The sequence below is a fragment of the Polyodon spathula genome, unplaced genomic scaffold (assembly GCF_017654505.1).
Source record: "Polyodon spathula isolate WHYD16114869_AA unplaced genomic scaffold, ASM1765450v1 scaffolds_1235, whole genome shotgun sequence".
Taxonomy (NCBI): Eukaryota; Metazoa; Chordata; class Actinopteri; order Acipenseriformes; family Polyodontidae; genus Polyodon; species Polyodon spathula.
This window is the reverse complement of record NW_024472718.1, coordinates 1-20224: the sequence shown is the minus strand read 5'-3', so window position 1 is coordinate 20224 and position 20224 is coordinate 1. Positions and strand designations below refer to the sequence as shown.

Below are 20224 nucleotides of genomic sequence, written 5' to 3'. Positions count from 1 at the left end.
TGGGTCTGGTCAAAGCCGTGTCATACAATTCGTGATGCTGAAATGCTCGCTCTCTATTTTTGGCATCCTGTTTGGTAAATGTCAGATCTTTCCCGAGATAAACGATCATCTATATATTGTTCAGTCAAGATAGCTGATTGGTCAGTCTCTGTTGTCTATGAGAGAGAAAGAGCGAGAGAGAAACACATACACACACAGGAGCAGAGAGAGAGAGAGAGAGAGAGAGAGAGAGAGAGAGACGGATTTTGAAAGGTAAGACAAATACACTTGTTTTGCTGTGGAACCCAAATATAATTCTACATTCTGTTTATTAATAATAATAATAATAATAACAATAATAATAATAATAATACCATTTATTGTCATATATTTATATATGCTGAACATATTTTATCGTGTAAAAAAATGACAAAGTTTATTATGATAAATTTGCACAGTAGTTTTACTGTAAAAAATAATATCTCTCTATATATCTGTATATATTAGATTATATGAGAATGATGCATTAGGTTTTGTAATCTTTCTAACAATTGCTTTTAATCTTACTGATTTAGACAAACTCTAAACAAGTGGAAAATATCAGAGAACAACACACATATCCATCAACTGAAACATAATTACAACCCAGCTTTCAAACCCTCTCTCTCACCTCTTATTAGCTTTATTAACTCCCTTTAAAGGAGCGCTGACCATCTTTAAAATCCATTCTCTCACCTCTTATTAGCTTTATTAACAGGATCACTGACCCCTCCCTCTAAAGGAGCGCTGACCATCTTTAAAATCCATTCTCTCACCTCTTATTAGCTTTATTAACAGGATCACTGACCCCTCCCTCTAAAGGAGTGCTGACCATCTTTAAAATCCATTCTCTCACCTCTTATTAGCTTTATTAACAGGATCACTGGCCCCTCCCTTTAAAGGAGCGCTGACCATCTTTAAAATCCATTCTCTCACCTCTTATTAGATTTATTAACAGGATCACTGTCCCCTCCCTTTAAAGGAGCGCTGACCATCTTTAAAATCCATTCTCTCACCTCTTATTAGCTTTACTAACAGGATCACTGGTCCCTCTCTTTAAAGTCGTGCTAGTTGAAGGTGTGAAGTGAATGCTGTTTTACAGTAGTATGGTTGGTTTGAGCGCTGTGCAGTTCTTGGTGTTGCTTGTGGAGTTAGTGTCAGAGCTGCAGTGATAACACTGTGTAACACATTTTTTGTTTCTGGGTAGTAAGTGTTATTTCCTAATTGCTTATGCCTCAAAAGTATAGAAAATGGCTATTATTCCCCACAAACTTTGCTTTTGTGACCAGGACAGTGATATTTCAAAATATCACTATTTCCAATGGGGAAACGGGCAAATGTGTGTCTTTTCGTTCACATAAAGTCAGAAAAAAACAACATATGAATCCAAATTAACATGTATTTATACTAAAGTAATACAAAAATGACTACAAAAGATTTAGAAGTGAGTAGTTTTTCGAGATTTACGATTATACTGTAAATACATGTTAATTTGGATTCATATGTTGTTTTCTTCTGACTTTATGTGAACAAACAGTTTCAAACTAATCAAGTGCAGTTACTACAGTCTGACAAGAGTTTAGTGTCATTAAAGCTACACTTTGTGTGTGTGTTTGTGTGTGTGTGTGTGTGTGTGTCAGTGTGTGTGTTTGTGTGTGTGTGTTGGATCCATAAGAACTTGATTGAAATATTAAACTCAGTATTCAAATTCTCTCAGCTGGTTGTCTCTGAAAAGCATGAGCTGTCGTTCCACACCTCTGCGGAGAATGTAATCCCTCTGCCTCTCTCTCTCTCTCTCTCTCTCTCTCTCTCTCTCTCCCTCTCAGAATGACTGTATAGCTGTGCAGTGATGGCAGGATTCGATTTGCTGGTCCTTTCCATCTCTTTCTGTGTGTTTCAGTCCGCTGTCTCCGCACAGAGCCATCAGGGTAAGCAAAAAAAAACAAAAAACAAAGAAAAAGCATTTGCAAATGACATTTCGAATGAAGATTATAACTGGAATCACTCCAGCCTGAGAGTAACTGGGACTGTCATTGAACACAACAGCACTGGAATAGGAGCTGTGATTTCAGCCAGCAGGGCTGCTGTAATACTGTACCAGTCATTATAACTGAGAGCAGGTCTTCACAGTGCTTTGTGCTGTTTGTTATTTGCCATGTTATAGAAGGGAACAGCTTGAAGTGTGTTTCCGATTACAAGTCCACGCTCAGCTGTGCTTGGAACACGACAGGGAGGCTGAGAGAGTCTTCATGCAGCCTTCACTTCACCTGGACGATAAACAGGCAAGTTTCATTCCAGATTCATTTATAGGCATAGGGAGCGCAGGGGTCCCCCGAGGGTCTCCCCTGGTAAAGGCACGGCCGTGTGGGGCGCAGGGGGGGAGTCACACAGTCAGGGGAGCGCAGGGGTCCCCCGAGGGTCTCCCCTGGTAAAGGCACGGCCGCGTGGGGCGCAGGGGGGAGTCACACAGTCAGGGGAGCGCAGGGGTACCACGAGGGTCTCCCCTGGTAAAGGCACGGCCGCGTGGGGCGCATGGGGGGGAGTCACACAGTCAGGGGAGCTAAAGTTTTTGTCTGTGCCGAGTTGGTCTTCCCCTACTGGCCAGGAGGGCTCAAAATTCCTGCAGGGCTTGCCTTTGTCCTCCAGGGGGCGGTAGCGTTGCCTAAAACAAAGCGCATCTTGTTTTATTCACAGACTGCAGAAAAAGCTGCAGAAAGAGGAAAGATGTGAGCTGCAGGACTCAGCGGCTGACCCTGAGATTCGAAGCTGCAGTGCTATAGCGGACGGAGATCCTACGGCAAGTATAGGCAGCTGTACTCCTCAGGCAGATGCTGCTCTGTTTAAATACAGCTAACGTAACGCTTCCCTCTGCCCGGCCCGTCCTGCTCTGAGATACAGAGGTGTGTTAGAACTGCGTGTTTCTGTCCAAGCGGAAGGGCAGGACGGGGAGGGGACGGGTTGAGAGAAGCGTTTCTTCAGCTTGTGATTGTGTTCTGACGGGAACCATGCCTTTATTTCTGCTTTGACTTACAGTTGCAAAAGTTCACGAGCGTCAGTGAGGTCACAAGCCGGGTGAAGTGTGGGAACAGCAGCCAGGTCGCAGCCAACGTTACGTTTAAACCCAGCAAAAATGGTGAGCAAGTACGATACTTCAGAAAACAGGATCGCTCACAGGGAAGCATTGTGAAGCACAGAGAGGTCTGGTAAAGCATAGGGAAGCATTGTAAAGCACAGAGAGGTCTAGTAAAGCACAGGGAAGCATTGTAAAGCACTGAGAGGTCTAGTAAAGCACAGGGAAGCATTGTAAAGCACGGAGAGGTCTGGTAAAGCACAGGGAAGCATTGTAAAGCACAGAGAGGTCTGGTAAAGCATAGGGAAGCATTGTAAAGCACAGAGAGGTCTGGTAAAGCACAGGGAAGCATTGTAAAGCACAGAGAGGTCTGGTAAAGCACAGGGAAGCATTGTAAAGCACAGAGAGGTCTGGTAAAGCATAGGGAAGCATTGTAAAGCACAGAAAGGTCTGGTAAAGCACAGGGAAGCATTGTAAAGCACAGAGAGGTATGGTAAAGCATAGGGAAGCATTATAAAGCACAGAGAGGTCTGGTAAAGCATAGGGAAGCATTGTAAAGCACAGAGAGGACTGGTAAAGCACAGGGAAGCATTGTAAAGCACAGAGAGGTCTGGTAAAGCATAGGGAAGCATTGTAAAGCACAGAGAGGTCTGGTAAAGCTTAGGGAAGCATTGTAAAGCACAGAAAGGTCTGGTAATATATATATTATATATATTCTGTTTCCGAATGGACGGGTTTGCTTGTATAATCTATGTTGTTATTATGTGTGTTTCTCTCCTCCAGTGAAAATGCATCCTCCCTTCGCTCCATCCATTGTGAACAACACCAACATCACCTGGACTATGAACCGCACACTGATCTCAATTCACCTTAACAACATAGAGTTTCAAATCCGATTCAAACGCAAAGAGAAATCCTGGGAGGTGAGTGTGACCTAGAGCTAGGAATCCTCTCTCTCTCTCTCTCTGCACCCCCCTGATTGGACCCCAGAGGAAGGTAAAAGGCAGGAATGACCCCGCTGTAGTGTGACGGGGCAGTGTTGTGTTTTTCCAGGAAGCCCAGCTGATCTCCGAGCTTCACGGTCAGGAGTGGACCCGGCTCAGCGAGAAGTGGCTGGACCGGGATGCGGTGTACCAGACTCAGGTTCGAGTCAAAGCCCAAGATTACAAAGGAGAGTGGAGCGAGTGGAGCCCAGTGACTGAGTGGAGATCTGAAGTGGGAAATGTGGCTGGTAAGGGGGACGGAGGGGGGGGGGGGAGTCATACAGACAGGGAAGCGCAGGGGTCCCTGAGCACTGAGCATCTTTAAAATCCATTCTCTCACCTCTTATTAGCTTTATTAACAGGATCACTGACCCCTCCCTTTAAAGGAGCGCTGACCATCTTTAAAATCCATTCTCTCACCTCTTATTAGCTTTATTAACAGGATCACTGGCCCCTCCCTTTAAAGGAGCGCTGACCATCTTTAAAATCCATTCTCTCACCTCTTATTAGCTTTATTAACAGGATCACTGACCCCTCCCTTTAAAGGAGCGCTGACCATCTTTAAAATCCATTCTCTCAGCTCTTATTAGCTTTATTAACAGTATCACTGACCCCTCCCTTTAAAGGAGCGCTGACCATCTTTAAAATCCATTCTCTGGCTTCTGACCAGCACCAGTGGTGTGATTGCTGTTTGAATGGCTCTGTGTGTTTTGGTCTCTCTAGATGGAGTGGGCAGGAAGCCGAACAGCCCTCAGCAGATGGAGCTGGTGATTGTGATGGCCTGCGTTCCAGCCCTGGCTGTCTTCTTCATCACTGTCTACAGGAGGAAATGGTAAACAAGGTTATAAAACTCTCCCACAGTAAAAGCACAGCACAGTGACAGCTAAAGCATAGGGAAGCATTGTAAAGCACAGAGAGGTCTGGTAAAGCATAGGGAAGCATTGTAAAGCACAGAGAGGTCTGGTAAAGCACAGGGAAGCATTGTAAAGCACAGAGAGGTCTGGTAAAGCACAGGGAAGCATTGTAAAGCACAGAGAGGTCTGGTAAAGCATAGGGAAGCATTGTAAAGCACAGAGAGGTCTGGTAAAGCACAGGGAAGCATTGTAAAGCACAGAGAGGTCTGGTAAAGCACAGGGAAGCATTGTAAAGCACAGAGAGGTGTGGTAAAGCACAGGGAAGCATTGTAAAGCACAGAGAGGTGTGGTAAAGCACAGGGAAGCATTGTAAAGCACAGAGAGGGAATGTAACGAAGCAATTTAAATGACGTTCGAATTCCGTTTTTACTTGCAGGATCCACAAAGTTTCCTGTCTTAATATCCCGGATCCATCCAAATATTTTGCCCCCCTAAACTCACAACATGGAGGAAATTTCCAGGTAGGTGTCTGCCTGCCTGTCTCTCATTGAAGATCATTGAGGGTATAGTGAGCACACTGGGGTCCCATTCTACCAGCCTCACCCCATTGCAGCTGCCCTATACTTGTGCTACCATTGTAGTGTAATACAGAGCCATTGCAGTGCCGCTGTCTGTCTGTCTCTCATTGAAGATCATTGAGGGTATAGTGAGCACACTGGGGTCCCATTCTACCAGCCTCACCCCATTGCAGCTGCCCTATACTTTCCCACACCTCTCTGTTTCAGCATTGAAAAAGAAGTTGGCTTCATTACCTTGAGACGTTTCTCAAAGGTATTTATTCTCAAAATTCAAACTCTTTTGCTCTTCAAAAGACGACAACAAAAAAAAAAAAAACCCTTGCTGTTTCCTACCTTCCCTGAACTCTGAGTCATTTTCAGGTTATCGTTGAACCAAAAAAAAAAAAAAAAAAAACACACCAGAGGATGGAAGAAAAAAATCAAGAAAACTGCCAAAGGCTCCCAGTGTGGTTTCAAGACTGTGTCGTCAACGGTGACGAGGCAAAAAAAGAGAAAAATAATAAAAGACTTCAACTTTAACTTCCACATCAAGACCGCAGCCCTGAGTTTCAAACGCTGCTCTCTTCCTTCCTTTAAAACAAGCCAGCTTCAGAGAAGACAGCTACGTCACAGCGAGCAATTGCAACACACAGAGAGGTCTGGTAAAGCATAGGGAAGCATTGTAAAGCACAGAGAGGTCTGGTAAAGCACAGGGAAGCATTGTAAAGCACAGAGAGGTCTGGTAAAGCATAGGGAAGCATTGTAAAGCACAGAGAGGTCTGGTAAAGCACAGGGAAGCATTGTAAAGCACAGAGAGGTCTGGTAAAGCACAGGGAAGCATTGTAAACAGAGAGGTCTGGTAAAGCACAGAGTAAAGCACAGAGAGGTCTGGGAAAGCACAGGGAAGCATTGTAAAGACGCTGAGAAAGACTTCTAGTGGAAACGTTTGCTATTATTTTTTTTTCTTTTAGTATTTCTATAGTCTCTTAATAAAGCCTTCTCTGTCTTTTGAATCTCTTTCAGAAATGGCTCAGCCCCATGTTCTCCCCAGAGTCCTTCACTGGAGGTGACAGCAACGCCAAAATCTCTCCGGTGGAAGTCTTCGAGGTGAAGGGCTCCTATGAGAAGGAGTGCCCCGGATCGGGGTGTCGAGACTGGGGCAAGAACTGCGATTCCTCCTCCTCCTCTGCCGGCTTCTCCAATATGGGGTACTTCTTCTCCAAGTACCCCAGCTCCCTGGAGATCGACTCCTGCCCCGTGTACTTCAGCTACGAACCCGCGGAACGAGGCTCTGAAACCAGCGAGGCCGAGTCTTACGAGCGGCTGCAAAACCTGGAGCAAGATCGGGGGAAAAACTGGGAAAACCCGGAAAGCTTGGATCCCGACTCCGGGTTCGGTCTGGAAAGCGGGTCGAGCGAGGAGAGCTGCGATTTGAACGGGTCGCCCCACGCCGTTTCCACTCCCCTGCCGTTTCCCACCACCCTCCCTGGCGGCTGGTTTCTCCCACATGGACAGTTCCTCTTCCCAGCTATCGATTTCACCGCTCTGGCCGCTGGGTCATCCGGTCCACCAGGGGGCGCTCTCTTCAACGCGTCTTCTTTGACTATCCCAGCCACAGTGATCGACTACATGTCCGTGAAGGATCTTCAAACTCTCAATAAGCCAATCTGAACAGAAATGTGAATCGGACTCCCGCTGCACAGCAGTGTGATCCAGTCCTGGTTTCACTAGGAGTTTAATAATAAGACACACCTGAGCTTGTTCCCTAGACACACTGGGGGCTGATCACGCTGGTAGCAGTGAATCCAGTTCTGGATCACACTGCTGTGCAATAGGAGTCTGATTCCCAGCCCTGATCTCTCTGTCTAAATATCCCACTGCTACCACCAATACACTGCAGCTCTCTACACTATAAAATCTGCTACAAACCTCCTTCAACCAAACTCTATCAAGCTGGTAGCAGTGAAACCTGGACTGGATCACACTGCTGTGCAATAGGAGTCTGATTACCAGCCCTTGATGGAGGAAACCTTGTAGTGTTTTTAGGGAGTTAGAAGTGTTTAAAAGTTCTGAAAAACAATGACAAGTGAAAATATACTTTTATATTGTCTTGCAGCACCATCTAGTGGCGCTTGCAGGAAATGCATATATTTTTATATATATATATATATGTGTGTGTGTGTGTGTGTGAAAAATTACCGAGAAATTTGTAAACCATTTTATAAGCTAGTGTAAGTTTCATTTATCTTCTGCTGCGTGAACGAAGAAATTGTAACCGAATCTGAATGTTTGTGAAGCTGCTTTGAAAAAAAAAAAAAAAAAAAAAAATTTAAATTCTTGTTTTTTTTTTTATTATTATTTTCTTTGTCGTGTCTGTCTTTATGAATGAAATACTGTTTAATAGAAAACACTTTATTTCGTTTGTCAAGCTCCTTATTTCCTGTCATGCGTGGTGACCTCAGATGGGGACAGAGAAAAAAAAACAAACCCAAAACTATCCTAATCTTTATGTATGGCAAAAGTTAAAGAAGGAACTACAGCTCCCAGCATGCCTCTGCACCGGCGGCAGTGGTGAGGCATGCTGGGAGCTGTAGTTCTTTACGCTGTGGGTCTCATATCACTAGCAATACAGACCTCTATTACGATACATCATGTACAGCTGCGGGCAAATGCTTAGCATCGCCTGTGCTTTACAATGCTTCCCTGTACAGCGCTTGTGGTTACCACAGGCAGTTAATATGTGAAAGTATATATATATATATATTATATATATATATATTTACAATATATATATATTTACCAGACCTCTCTGTGTTTTACAATGCTTCCTCTGTGCTTTACCATATCTCCGCTTTACAATGACTCGCTTTACAACAGCTTCCCTGTGCTTTAAGCAAGAGCGCTCTGCTGTTTCTTTGCAAAGGACTCCGCTTCTGTGCTTGACAAACCGTGGCGCAGTACAGCGCTTGTGCTTTACAATGCCGCCAGCTGCTTTACCAGACCTCTCTAATGCTTGAAAATGCAACCCAATGCTGATTCATAACTCTCCCACCTTTACAAAAATCCCTTGATTTTAAAATTACTCTGTGCTTTACAATGCTTCCCTATGCTTTACCAGACCTCTCTGTGCTTTACAATGCTTCCCTATGCTTTACCAGACCTCTCTGTGCTTTACAATGCTTCCCTGTGCTTTACCAGACCTCTCTGTGCTTTACAATGCTTCCCTGTGCTTTACCAGACCTCTCTGTGCTTTACAATGCTTCCCTGTGCTTTACCAGACCTCTCTGTGCTTTACAATGCTTCCCTGTGCTTTACCAGCTTCCCTGTGCTTTACCTCTCTGTGCTTTACAATGCTTCCCTATGCTTTACCAGACCTCTCTGTGCTTTACAATGCTTCCCTATGCTTTACCAGACCTCTCTGTGCTTTACAATGCTTCCCTGTGCTTTACCAGACCTCTCTGTGCTTTACAATGCTTCCCTATGCTTTACCAGACCTCTCTGTGCTTTACAATGCTTCCCTGTGCTTTACCAGACCTCTCTGTGCTTTACAATGCTTCCCTGTGCTTTACCAGACCTCTCTGTGCTTTACAATGCCTCCCTTTATTACACTTTGGCTATGTTTTTACTGTGGGACACTTTCAGAAGGCAGTTGCCTATTAACTGAATGTGTTGGTGATGTTAAATAAAGCAGCTGAGGATCAGGGCTCAGGTGAAAAACAAAACCAAAAACAAAACACCACAGAGATAATTAAAATATATTACCCTGCTTTTCACCCAGGAGGGAAACCTCTGAGAAACTACCCTTAGCAACGAAGCAATTATTTATTATGAAGGGAAATTTAATTATTTAAAATCAACAACAAGCCGTCCAGGTGTTATTATATATATAACTGTAGCTCGTTAGCTATAACAGATTTGTTATTTCGGAGAAGTGGTCTCTGTGCGTAGGATGCCTCAAAACTTGGCTATGTTTTTACTGTGGGACACTTTCAGAAGGCAGTTGCCTATTAACTGAATGTGTTGGTGATGTTAAATAAAGCAGCTGAGGATCAGGGCTCAGGGTAGCTCGTTAGCTATAACAGATTTGTTATTTCGAAGAAGTGGTTTTGAAGGCGTAGGATTCCTCAAAACCTTAAAAAAAATAAAATAAATAAAGATAAATAAAAATATATAAATAATAATAAACCGTCGTGTTTAAATATTTTTAAATTTAAAACAAAAAAACAAACGGCAGTTGGGCCTAGCGCGAGCCTATAGCCGAAATATTATTAATTTTCACCCGCCCTTTTTTTACATCGCGAAATAACAAATTAATATGAGCTTTTGTTAAAAAAATAAAAATAAACACTTTCAACACGCGTTTACTATAGTTTGTGAGAGATATACATACATACGTATTTTAAATGTTTTATTTTCTCGTCGAGTTTATATGACATTGTTTCGTAATTATTATTTTTTTAAATAACAAAGGTATAAGCTTGAGATTTATTTTAAAAGTTAATTTTAAAAAAATAATACTTTCAATTAGTGTGTATTTTATATCAGTTAATTAATTGATTTTACGAGAGAGTCTAGTCCGTTTTGACAGGATGTTAGCGGTATTATTATAATTATTGGTAAATTACAAACTAAACTAGATATATCGGCTGAAGTTAAATTATATTTCTAACAATTTGATCCCATTCACTGTCATGGAAACTGAGCATTCATTTAATTTGAAGTGAAAGTCGCCTGTTTTGTAAGTTTGCAGAGACCAAGTTAAATATTGATCCGCTTTGACCTTTGACAGAGTTAACAAACAAAGCTTTTCTCTAAAAGGTTTTGTTTGTTTTATTTATTCGTTTCTCTGTTTTTTTTTAAAGATACCTGTTTATCTGGGTCCGGTCTCTCAAACCCCGAACTGATATATGAATATATCGACGAACCTGCACGTTTAATTAATCGATATTGTGATTAGCGTTACGGTTAGTGAATATATAATATATAATAACAATTATGACTCTGCAACAGGGAGCCGCGGATTTAGGAGTCTGCCAAGATCAGAGGAATCAGCCTTCTGGAAAAGGGAACCTAGAAAAAGTAAGTTTTATAATAATAATAATAATAATAATAATAATAATAATAATAACGTCATGTGTGTGGCTTATTGTAAAATATGTCTTCTCTTGCTGAACTTTGGACGAGAGGGCAGTGAGTTTTATTATTATTATTATTATTATTATTATTATTATTATTATTATTATTATTATTACACATTGAGGTGGGGAAATAATATTGCCTGCAACAGTATATCAAACCCCCAAATGTGATTATTTCTTGCATAGCTGTGTTTTTGTAACCGTTGTCTGTTGGTGTGGTTTGAATTCAATGCTAGTTTATTTCAGTTTACGACGCTATGAAGATTGGGTTAGGGTTAGGAGCGATCGTCTTGTTGAATCTATCTGAAAACCAGACAAAATCTTTAATCTTTGATTCACCTGCTATAGCACTGTCAATAGCACAGCATGGGACTGATTCACCTGCTATAGCACTGTCAATAGCACAGCATGGGACTGATTCACCTGCTATAGCACTGTCAATAGCACAGCATGGGACTGATTCACCTGCTATAGCACTGTCAATAGCACAGCATGGGACTGATTCACCTGCTATAGCACTGTCAATAGCACAGCATGGGACTGATTCACCTGCTATAGCACTGTCAATAGCACAGCATGGGGCTGATTCACCTGCTATAGCACTGTCAATAGCACAGCATGGGACTGATTCACCTGCTATAGCACTGTCAATAGCACAGCATGGGACTGATTCACCTGCTATAGCACTGTCAATAGCACAGCATGGGGCTGATTCACCTGCTATAGCACTGTCAATAGCACAGCACTGATTCACCTGCTATAGCACTGTCAATAGCACAGCATGGGACTGATTCACCTGCTATAGCACTGTCAATAGCACAGCATGGGACTGATTCACCTGCTATAGCACTGTCAATAGCACAGCATGGGGCTGATTCACCTGCTATAGCACTGTCAATAGCACAGCATGGGACTGATTCACCTGCTATAGCACTGTCAATAGCACAGCATGGGACTGATTCACCTGCTATAGCACTGTCAATAGCACAGCATGGGACTGATTCACCTGCTATAGCACTGTCAATAGCACAGCATGGGACTGATTCACCTGCTATAGCACTGTCAATAGCACAGCATGGGACTGATTCACCTGCTATAGCACTGTCAATAGCACAGCATGGGACTGATTCACCTGCTATAGCACTGTCAATAGCACAGCATGGGACTGATTCACCTGCTATAGCACTGTCAATAGCACAGCATGGGACTGATTCACCTGCTATAGCACTGTCAATAGCACAGCATGGGACTGATTCACCTGCTATAGCACTGTCAATAGCACAGCATGGGACTGATTCACCTGCTATAGCACTGTCAATAGCACAGCATGGGGCTGATTCACCTGCTATAGCACTGTCAATAGCACAGCATGGGACTGATTCACCTGCTATAGCACTGTCAATAGCACAGCATGGGACTGATTCACCTGCTATAGCACTGTCAATAGCACAGCATGGGACTGATTCACCTGCTATAGCACTGTCAATAGCACAGCATGGGGCTGATTCACCTGCTATAGCACTGTCAATAGCACAGCATGGGACTGATTCACCTGCTATAGCACTGTCAATAGCACAGCATGGGACTGATTCACCTGCTATAGCACTGTCAATAGCACAGCATGGGACTGATTCACCTGCTATAGCACTGTCAATAGCACAGCATGGGACTGATTCACCTGCTATAGCACTGTCAATAGCACAGCATGGGACTGATTCACCTGCTATAGCACTGTCAATAGCACAGCATGGGACTGATTCACCTGCCATAGCACTGTCAATAGCACAGCATGGGACTGATTCACCTGCTATAGCACTGTCAATAGCACAGCATGGGGCTGATTCACCTGCTATAGCACTGTCAATAGCACAGCATGGGACTGATTCACCTGCTATAGCACTGTCAATAGCACAGCATGGGACTGATTCACCTGCTATAGCACTGTCAATAGCACAGCATGGGACTGATTCACCTGCTATAGCACTGTCAATAGCACAGCATGGGACTGATTCACCTGCTATAGCACTGTCAATAGCACAGCATGGGACTGATTCACCTGCTATAGCACTGTCAATAGCACAGCATGGGACTGATTCACCTGCTATAGCACTGTCAATAGCACAGCATGGGACTGATTCACCTGCTATAGCACTGTCAATAGCACAGCATGGGACTGATTCACCTGCTATAGCACTGTCAATAGCACAGCATGGGACTGATTCACCTGCTATAGCACTGTCAATAGCACAGCATGGGACTGATTCACCTGCTATAGCACTGTCAATAGCACAGCATGGGACTGATTCACCTGCTATAGCACTGTCAATAGCACAGCATGGGACTGATTCACCTGCTATAGCACTGTCAATAGCACAGCATGGGACTGATTCACCTGCTATAGCACTGTCAATAGCACAGCATGGGACTGATTCACCTGCTATAGCACTGTCAATAGCACAGCATGGGACTGATTCACCTGCTATAGCACTGTCAATAGCACAGCATGGGACTGATTCACCTGCTATAGCACTGTCAATAGCACAGCATGGGACTGATTCACCTGCTATAGCACTGTCAATAGCACAGCATGGGACTGATTCACCTGCTATAGCACTGTCAATAGCACAGCATGGGACTGATTCACCTGCTATAGCACTGTCAATAGCACAGCATGGGACTGATTCACCTGCTATAGCACTGTCAATAGCACAGCATGGGACTGATTCACCTGCTATAGCACTGTCAATAGCACAGCATGGGACTGATTCACCTGCTATAGCACTGTCAATAGCACAGCATGGGACTGATTCACCTGCCATAGCACTGTCAATAGCACAGTGTGGGGCCGATTCAGCTTCTCTCTCGCTCTCTTTTCTAGGCATGTAACTCACACCATAATAACAAGGCCTCTCTCACAACCAAAACCTGGGCGGGGCTACAGAGCAAATGTCAGGTGATCCTGCCAATCGTAATCATTCTATTGCTGGCTGGGGGCGGAGCCCTGGCATGGTACATTTTAGGTAGGAACAAATTATGTTTTTTTAAAAAAATGTTTTTATCGTTTATAAAGGAGCGCTGACCATCTTTAAAATCCATTCTCTCACCTCTTATTAACTTTATTAACAGGATCGCGGGCCACTTAACTTTTGCAATCAAAATAATTTGGTTACTTGCATATGATTTTGAAAGCAGGTATAACTGAAGCGTATGAAAATGAAAAAAAAGCTTTAAATGATTAAAGGAATTGTGTATTTCAGGATATTTTGGACGAAAGCCTTTCTTCAGCTGCGTATATAATGTATATATTTTGAATAATTAGTTGTTTACAATTCTCTAAAAGGGCCAGGTGTAACCCTAGCAACCGCCAGGCCTCCGAGATACACGAAACTCAAAACAGGCCTCGCTGTTACCAGGGTGACCGCAAGGCCCCAGAGAGGGGCTGTCATTTGACTGTCAGACAGGAAGTGGGTGTAACCTAGCAACAGCCCTGAAAAAAGCACTGCTATGAATTTACAATAAAAACAGTCTGTCTGTTTGTAAGCCAGCCCTGTGTATTTCTAACACGCGTGTAGATTCACAAAGTGTGGTGTGACACAAATGACTGCCGAAATTATGACAAAAATAACATTTTATTGTGTTTTTGTACTTTTTATGGGCCGTTTCTCTTCGGTCAGTCTGATCGGTTCTGGTTTCCTCTGATAGCGATTTCGGATAGTTTTTAAAACCTGCCTTTGAGGTGCTTTGAGCATGCCTGGAGAATCCTAACAGCCAGACAGCCTTCCCTCCTTCCAATCAGATCCTGTGATGAGAGCTCAGCCAGCCCCGCCCACTCTCTCTCTCTCTCTCTCTCTCTCTGTTTGGATAAAATGCAGAGTGGGCGGGGCTGGCTGAGCTCTCATCACAGGATCTGATTGGAGGGAGGGAAGGCTGTCTGGCTGTTAGGATTCTCCAGGCATGCTCAAAGCACCTCAAAGCTTTTAAACAACGATCCGAACTCTCTGTCAGAGGAAACGAGAACCGATCACACTGACCGAAGAGAAACGGCTTTAAACGAGTCAGGAGAGGGGGGAATTTAGAAAAAAAAAACAAAACAATTCAAAACGACGTGGGACGAGGCGTGACTCTTTTTTAAAATCGGTTTTCATTGTGTTCTCTTGTGTAGATCACAGACTCAAACTGCTGGAGCCCCGAGTCACACAGTACTACACAGCGAGGGTCACAGTACTCAACCGAAACTTCTCCATGGAGCTCACCCGACGAGAGTCACCTGCCTTCACAGCAGAAGCAAGCAAAGTCCAGGATGTGGTGAGACTCCAAACTCCTCCAGGATCTTCAGTGAGAGATAGGCAGACAGCGGCACTGCAATGGCTCTGTATTACACTACAATGGTAGCACAAGTATAGGGCAGCTGCAATGGGGTGAGGCTGGTAGAATGGGACCCCAGTGTGCTCACTATACCCTCAATGATCTTCAATGAGAGACAGACAGACAGCGGCACTGCAATGGCTCTGTATTACACTACAATGGTAGCACAAGTATAGGGCAGCTGCAATGGGGTGAGGCTGGTAGAATGGGACCCCAGTGTGCTCACTATACCCTCAATGATCTTCAATGAGAGACAGACAGACAGCGGCACTGCAATGGCTCTGTATTACACTACAATGGTAGCACAAGTATAGGGCAGCTGCAATGGGGTGAGGCTGGTAGAATGGGACCCCAGTGTGCTCACTATACCCTCAATGATCTTCAATGAGAGACAGGCAGACAGCGGCACTGCAATGGCTCTGTGTTACACTGACGGCAATATTTCTGTCTCTGTCTCTGCTAGTTAGAGAAGATCCTGAAAGCCTCCGATCTCTCCTGGTACTACAATTCAACTACAGTCTTTGCTTTTGGGTAAGACGTCTCCTCTGATTCTCTTTGTAAAGCACAGAGAGGTCTGGTAAAGCATAGGGAAGCATTGTAAAGCACAGAGAGGTCTGGTAAAGCACAGGGAAGAATTGTAAAGCACAGAGAGGTGTGGTAAAGCACAGGGAAGCATTGTAAAGTACAGAGAGGTCTGGTAAAGCACAGGGAAGCATTGTAAAGCACAGAGAGGTCTGGTAAAGCACAGGGAAGAATTGTAAAGCACAGAGAGGTGTGGTAAAGCACAGGGAAGCATTGTAAAGTACAGAGAGGTCTGGTAAAGCACAGGGAAGCACAGGGAAGCACTAAAGCGCAGAATGCTGGTTCGTATAGAGGCTGGTTTTGCTGCATGTCGTGTGTCTGTCTCTACAGGGAAGGCAGTCTCCTATGTTATTGCTGGCTGGTCCTGTCAGTGCCTCAGAGCCTGGCTAACAGGGTGACAGTGGGCTCCGTCACTGACTCTGTACTGCAGGGTGTGGGAGACACAGGCGGCACTACCACAGCCTACCAGCAGGGGGAGTACATCATAGAGAGAGAGTCTGTCAACATCACAGGTGAGGCTGTGCGCCCAGACATGAAACAACACAAAATTACATGGTCTAAAATAACAAAAACGTGTTTAAGCAATTTTATATTGTACTTTTTCATTTATTATTATTATTATTATTATTTCTTCTACAGAATCGGATGCTAAAGTCATTGATGCCATGAAAGCCACATTAAGTATGAAAACATCTTAATCTTCTCAGTGTCTTCAGTGTCAATTCAGTGGCAAACGTTTCCACTAGCAGTGTCTAATCGTTGCCTCTCTGTCTCTCTCTCTCTCTCTCTCTCTCTCCAGGTTGCTATCGATACTCCTCGGTCCGTGTCGGAGTGCTCAGTTCTCTTCCAGGGCCCGACTCGCTCCGGTCCAGCTGCCTGTGGCACATCACGGCCCCCGCTGGTCAGCTGGTCAAGCTGCGGCTGGAATGGGTCCTGTCCGAGTGTCAGGACCGGCTGGCTGTGTACGACTCTCTCTCTCCCGACGACAGCAAACTGATCACCTCGTAAGAATGAATCTGTCTCTACAGGACAGGACAGGGGTCCTTGACTGATACAAAACAATAGCAGCGAATCTGTCTCCTACAGGACAGGACGGGGGTCCCTGACTGATACAAACCAATAGCAGCGAATCTGTCTCTACAGGACAGGACGGGGGTCCCAGACTGATACAAACCAATAGCAGCGATTCTGTCTCTTCTAAAACTGGCTTGCTATTTTTTGATATTAAATCGTCAAAGCTTGTGAAACGTCGAAATTTCAACACCATAAACGTCGGTAAAACCACTCGCTCATTTTTAAAAAACATTTCTTACCAGAAAATAGTCCTTTAGAAATCCTCTCTGGTTTGTGTGGATTTTATTCCGTCCCATCTCAGTTCCTCTCTGAACGGCTGGGGGTCTCTGTCAGTCAGCGTGGCGAGACGTTTCTCAGTGGCAGAAAAAGTTCTTTTTCAAGCATAAAGGTCGATTTCACTCCTCTGCTTGAACTGAAAAATAAAGATCGAAAAAAAAAAACCTGGTAAAATCTTTCTAAAATAAACGTCAGTATTAATCGTCGATTTGGCAAAATCGAATAGCAGCAGCTTATAGGACAGAATGGCTGTCATCTTACTGACACAAACCAATAGCAGTGAATCTGTCCAGTTCAGCACTCCCCCTTTTCCTTGCCTCTGATGGTTCAGTCCTCTCTCTCTCTCTCAGTCTGTACGGGTGCAGCCGTCAGGAGTCGGTGGTCGAGTTGGTATCTTCCAGGAGGGTGATGTCAGTGGTGTGGAAGCAAGGCCAGTACAGCTACTATGATCCCTTCTCTCTGTCTGCCCAGGCTGTGCCCAGCACAGGTGAGCATTAGAAACACACACAGCCTGTTTACTGTGCCCTGAGCTGCACTGGATTGGTGGTGGTAGTGGGATATTTAGACAGAGATCAGGGCTGGGAATCAGACTCCTATTGCACAGCAGTGTGATCCAGTCCAGGTTTCACTGCTACCAGCTTGATCAGCCCCCAGTGTGTCTAGCTAACAAGCTCAGGTGTGTCTTATTATTAAACTCCTAGTGAAAGCAGGACTGGATGTGCAAACGGGAGTCTTATTCTATCTACAGGGCTGGGAATAAGTTTTTAGCGCCATCTCTGGGGAGAAGAAGAACTACACATGTTTGAATGATGTCACTTTTTAGATGGATAATCCTGGTTGTTTTTTCTCTCTCTCTTTCAGGCTGTGACGCCAACATCACTCTGCAGGACAGAGACGGCATACAGGGCAACTTGAGCACCCCTCACTACCCCAGCTACTACCCTCCAGACACACACTGCTCCTGGACCTTCACTGTGAGCCCTTACTGCTCCAGCAAACACAGGGGCACTGCTAACATAGCTAATGAGAAAGTCTGTCTGTCTGTCAGTGTAGCAATGCAGTAATCTCTGTGTATAATCGAGCTTGCTGTTGGGGCAAAATAATTGATACAGAAAAATCGAACCGCAGCCTTTCTCATTGTCCACCGCAAAGCCGGTCGCTGCGGCAACCGCCCCATCACAAACCCCCCCCACCGTACCTTAATGAGACATGAAACGAACCTTCAAATGCCAATGAAACATAGCAGCCGTGGGTCCTGTGGAATGAACTACGGCTCCCAGCATGCCTCTGCATCCACAGCAATGATGAGGCCTGCTGGGAGCTGTAGTTCTTTGACTACAGTGAGCTATGCTGTATTGGATCTTAATAAAGCTAATAAGAGGTGAGAGAATGGATTTTAAAGATGGTCAGCGCTCCTGTAAAGGGAGGGGCCAGTGATCCTGTTAATAAAGCTAATAAGAGGTGAGAGAATGGATTTTAAAGATGGTCAGCGCTCCTTTAAAGGGAGGGGTCAGTGATCCTGTTAATAAAGCTAATAAGAGGTGAGAGAATGGATTTTAAAGATGGTCAGCGCTCCTTTAAAGGGAGGGGTCAGTGATCCTGTTAATAAAGCTAATAAGAGGTGAGAGAATGGATTTTAAAGATGGTCAGCGCTCCTTTAAAGGGAGGGGCCAGTGATCCTGTTAATAAAGCTAATAAGAGGTGAGAGAATGGATTTTAAAGATGGTCAGCGCTCCTTTAAAGGGAGGGGCCAGTGATCCTGTTAATAGAGCTAATCAGAGGTGAGGGAAGGGGTTTGAGAGCTCTGTAAAGGCAGGGTCAGTGATGACAGTGTTGCTCTGTGACTCTCTCTCTCAGCTCCCCTCCCTGCAGTATGGTTTGACTCTGTGGTTTGAAGGCTATGAGCTGGGCAGGGCCAACTACAACCAGGCTTGCACCCAGGGCCAGTGGACAGTGCAGAACAGGAGGTGAGGGGACCAATTACAATCGCTGCAGCTCAGACCACAGCTCTAGCAACGCCTTCACTGGGCTTTATTACACTCTGCTGTGCTTTTACTGTGGGGAACTTTTACAAGAGACCTCTCTGTGCTTTACCAGACCTCTCTGTGCTTTACCAGACCTCTCTGTGCTTTACAATGCTTCCCTGTGCTTTACCAGACCTCTCTGTGCTTTACAATGCTTCCCTGTGCTTTACCAGACCTCTCTGTGCTTTACAATGCTTCCCTGTGCTTTACCAGACCTCTCTGTGCTTTACAATGCTTCCCTGTGCTTTACCAGACCTCTCTGTGCTTTACAATGCTTCCCTATGCTTTGCCATGCCTCCCTGTGCTCTGCAGTGCTCCGCTGTGCTGTGGGATGCATGTTTTATAACAGTGCGTGTGTGTGTTTGGGGTCAGGCTGTGCGGAAGCCAAATTCTCCAGCCCTATGCAGAGCGAATCCACTCCGTCTCTCTGACCGTCACCCTGACGATGACCTCGCAGATCTCACTGACCGGCCCCGGGGTCCTTGTGCGTTACAGCCTCTTCAACCAATCAGATCGTGAGTTGAGCTGGGACTTCATTTTATTAATTTATTGGTGTGTGTGTGTCTATCTCTGTGAGTGTCTGTTCTGTGTGTGGGTGTGTCTGTTGAGTGTGTGTGCGTTTGAAGTCCTTTGGGATTCTTGTGATGAAAGGCACTGTATAAATGACAATTGTACTGCAGTGGTGAGGCATGCTGGGAGCTGTAGTTCTTTATGCTGTGGGTCTCGTATCACAAGCGATACAGACCTCTATTGTGATGCATCATGTAAAGAAAGCATTGTGATCCATCGACACGCCCCAGTCCTGTCCTGGTTTATAATGGGGTGTGGCTTTGTCCTGTTTTTTCGGGAGCTTGTCCGGGACAGTTCCTGTGCTCGCTGAACGGTTTGTGCGTCCCCTCCTGTGACGGAATAACGGACTGTCCCAACGAACTGGACGAGAGGAACTGTGGTAAGAGACTGGAGACAAAAACCACTGCACAGCATTACAGCTGTGAACATCACCCTATAGAATGAACTACACCTCCCAGCATGCCTCTGCACCCGCGGCAATGGTGAGGCATGCTGGGAGCTGTAGTTCTTTACGCTGTGGGTCTCGTATCACAAGTGATACAGACCTCTATTACGATACATCATGTACAGCTGCGGGCAAAAGCTTAGCAGCATCACCCTCTATATAGAATGAACTGATTCAGCTTCATAGAGTCCAGTGAAAGCTGCTGAATAATGTTCCCTTGTTAACATATTGAATTGCACCCCCTCTATATAGAATGAACTGATTCAGC

General features: G+C 44.7%; 2 protein-coding genes across 2 annotated transcripts; both read left to right on the top strand.

Moving 5' to 3' along the window:
- Nucleotides 1-201: 201 nt before the first annotated feature.
- On the top strand, nt 202-7993 carry il2rb (interleukin 2 receptor, beta). Its single transcript, XM_041242246.1, has 10 exons — nt 202-252; nt 1845-1946; nt 2183-2300; nt 2713-2815; nt 3052-3151; nt 3872-4011; nt 4142-4319; nt 4795-4903; nt 5362-5446; nt 6506-7993. Exons 2-10 carry the CDS (start codon nt 1868-1870, stop codon nt 7151-7153), a joined length of 1560 nt encoding a protein of 519 aa, XP_041098180.1. The 5' UTR covers nt 202-252; nt 1845-1867; the 3' UTR covers nt 7154-7993.
- A 2271-nt stretch (nt 7994-10264) lies between these two features.
- Nucleotides 10265-19972, top strand: LOC121309366 (transmembrane protease serine 6-like). The gene is made up of 12 exons (XM_041242247.1): nt 10265-10561; nt 13499-13640; nt 14783-14925; nt 15449-15516; nt 15898-16079; nt 16207-16248; nt 16367-16571; nt 17268-17404; nt 17779-17891; nt 18775-18884; nt 19314-19456; nt 19792-19972. The coding sequence occupies exons 1-12, from the start codon at nt 10478-10480 to the stop codon at nt 19953-19955; spliced, it is 1533 nt and encodes a 510-aa protein (XP_041098181.1). The 5' UTR covers nt 10265-10477; the 3' UTR covers nt 19956-19972.
- The last annotated feature ends 252 nt before the right edge of the window (nt 19973-20224 follow it).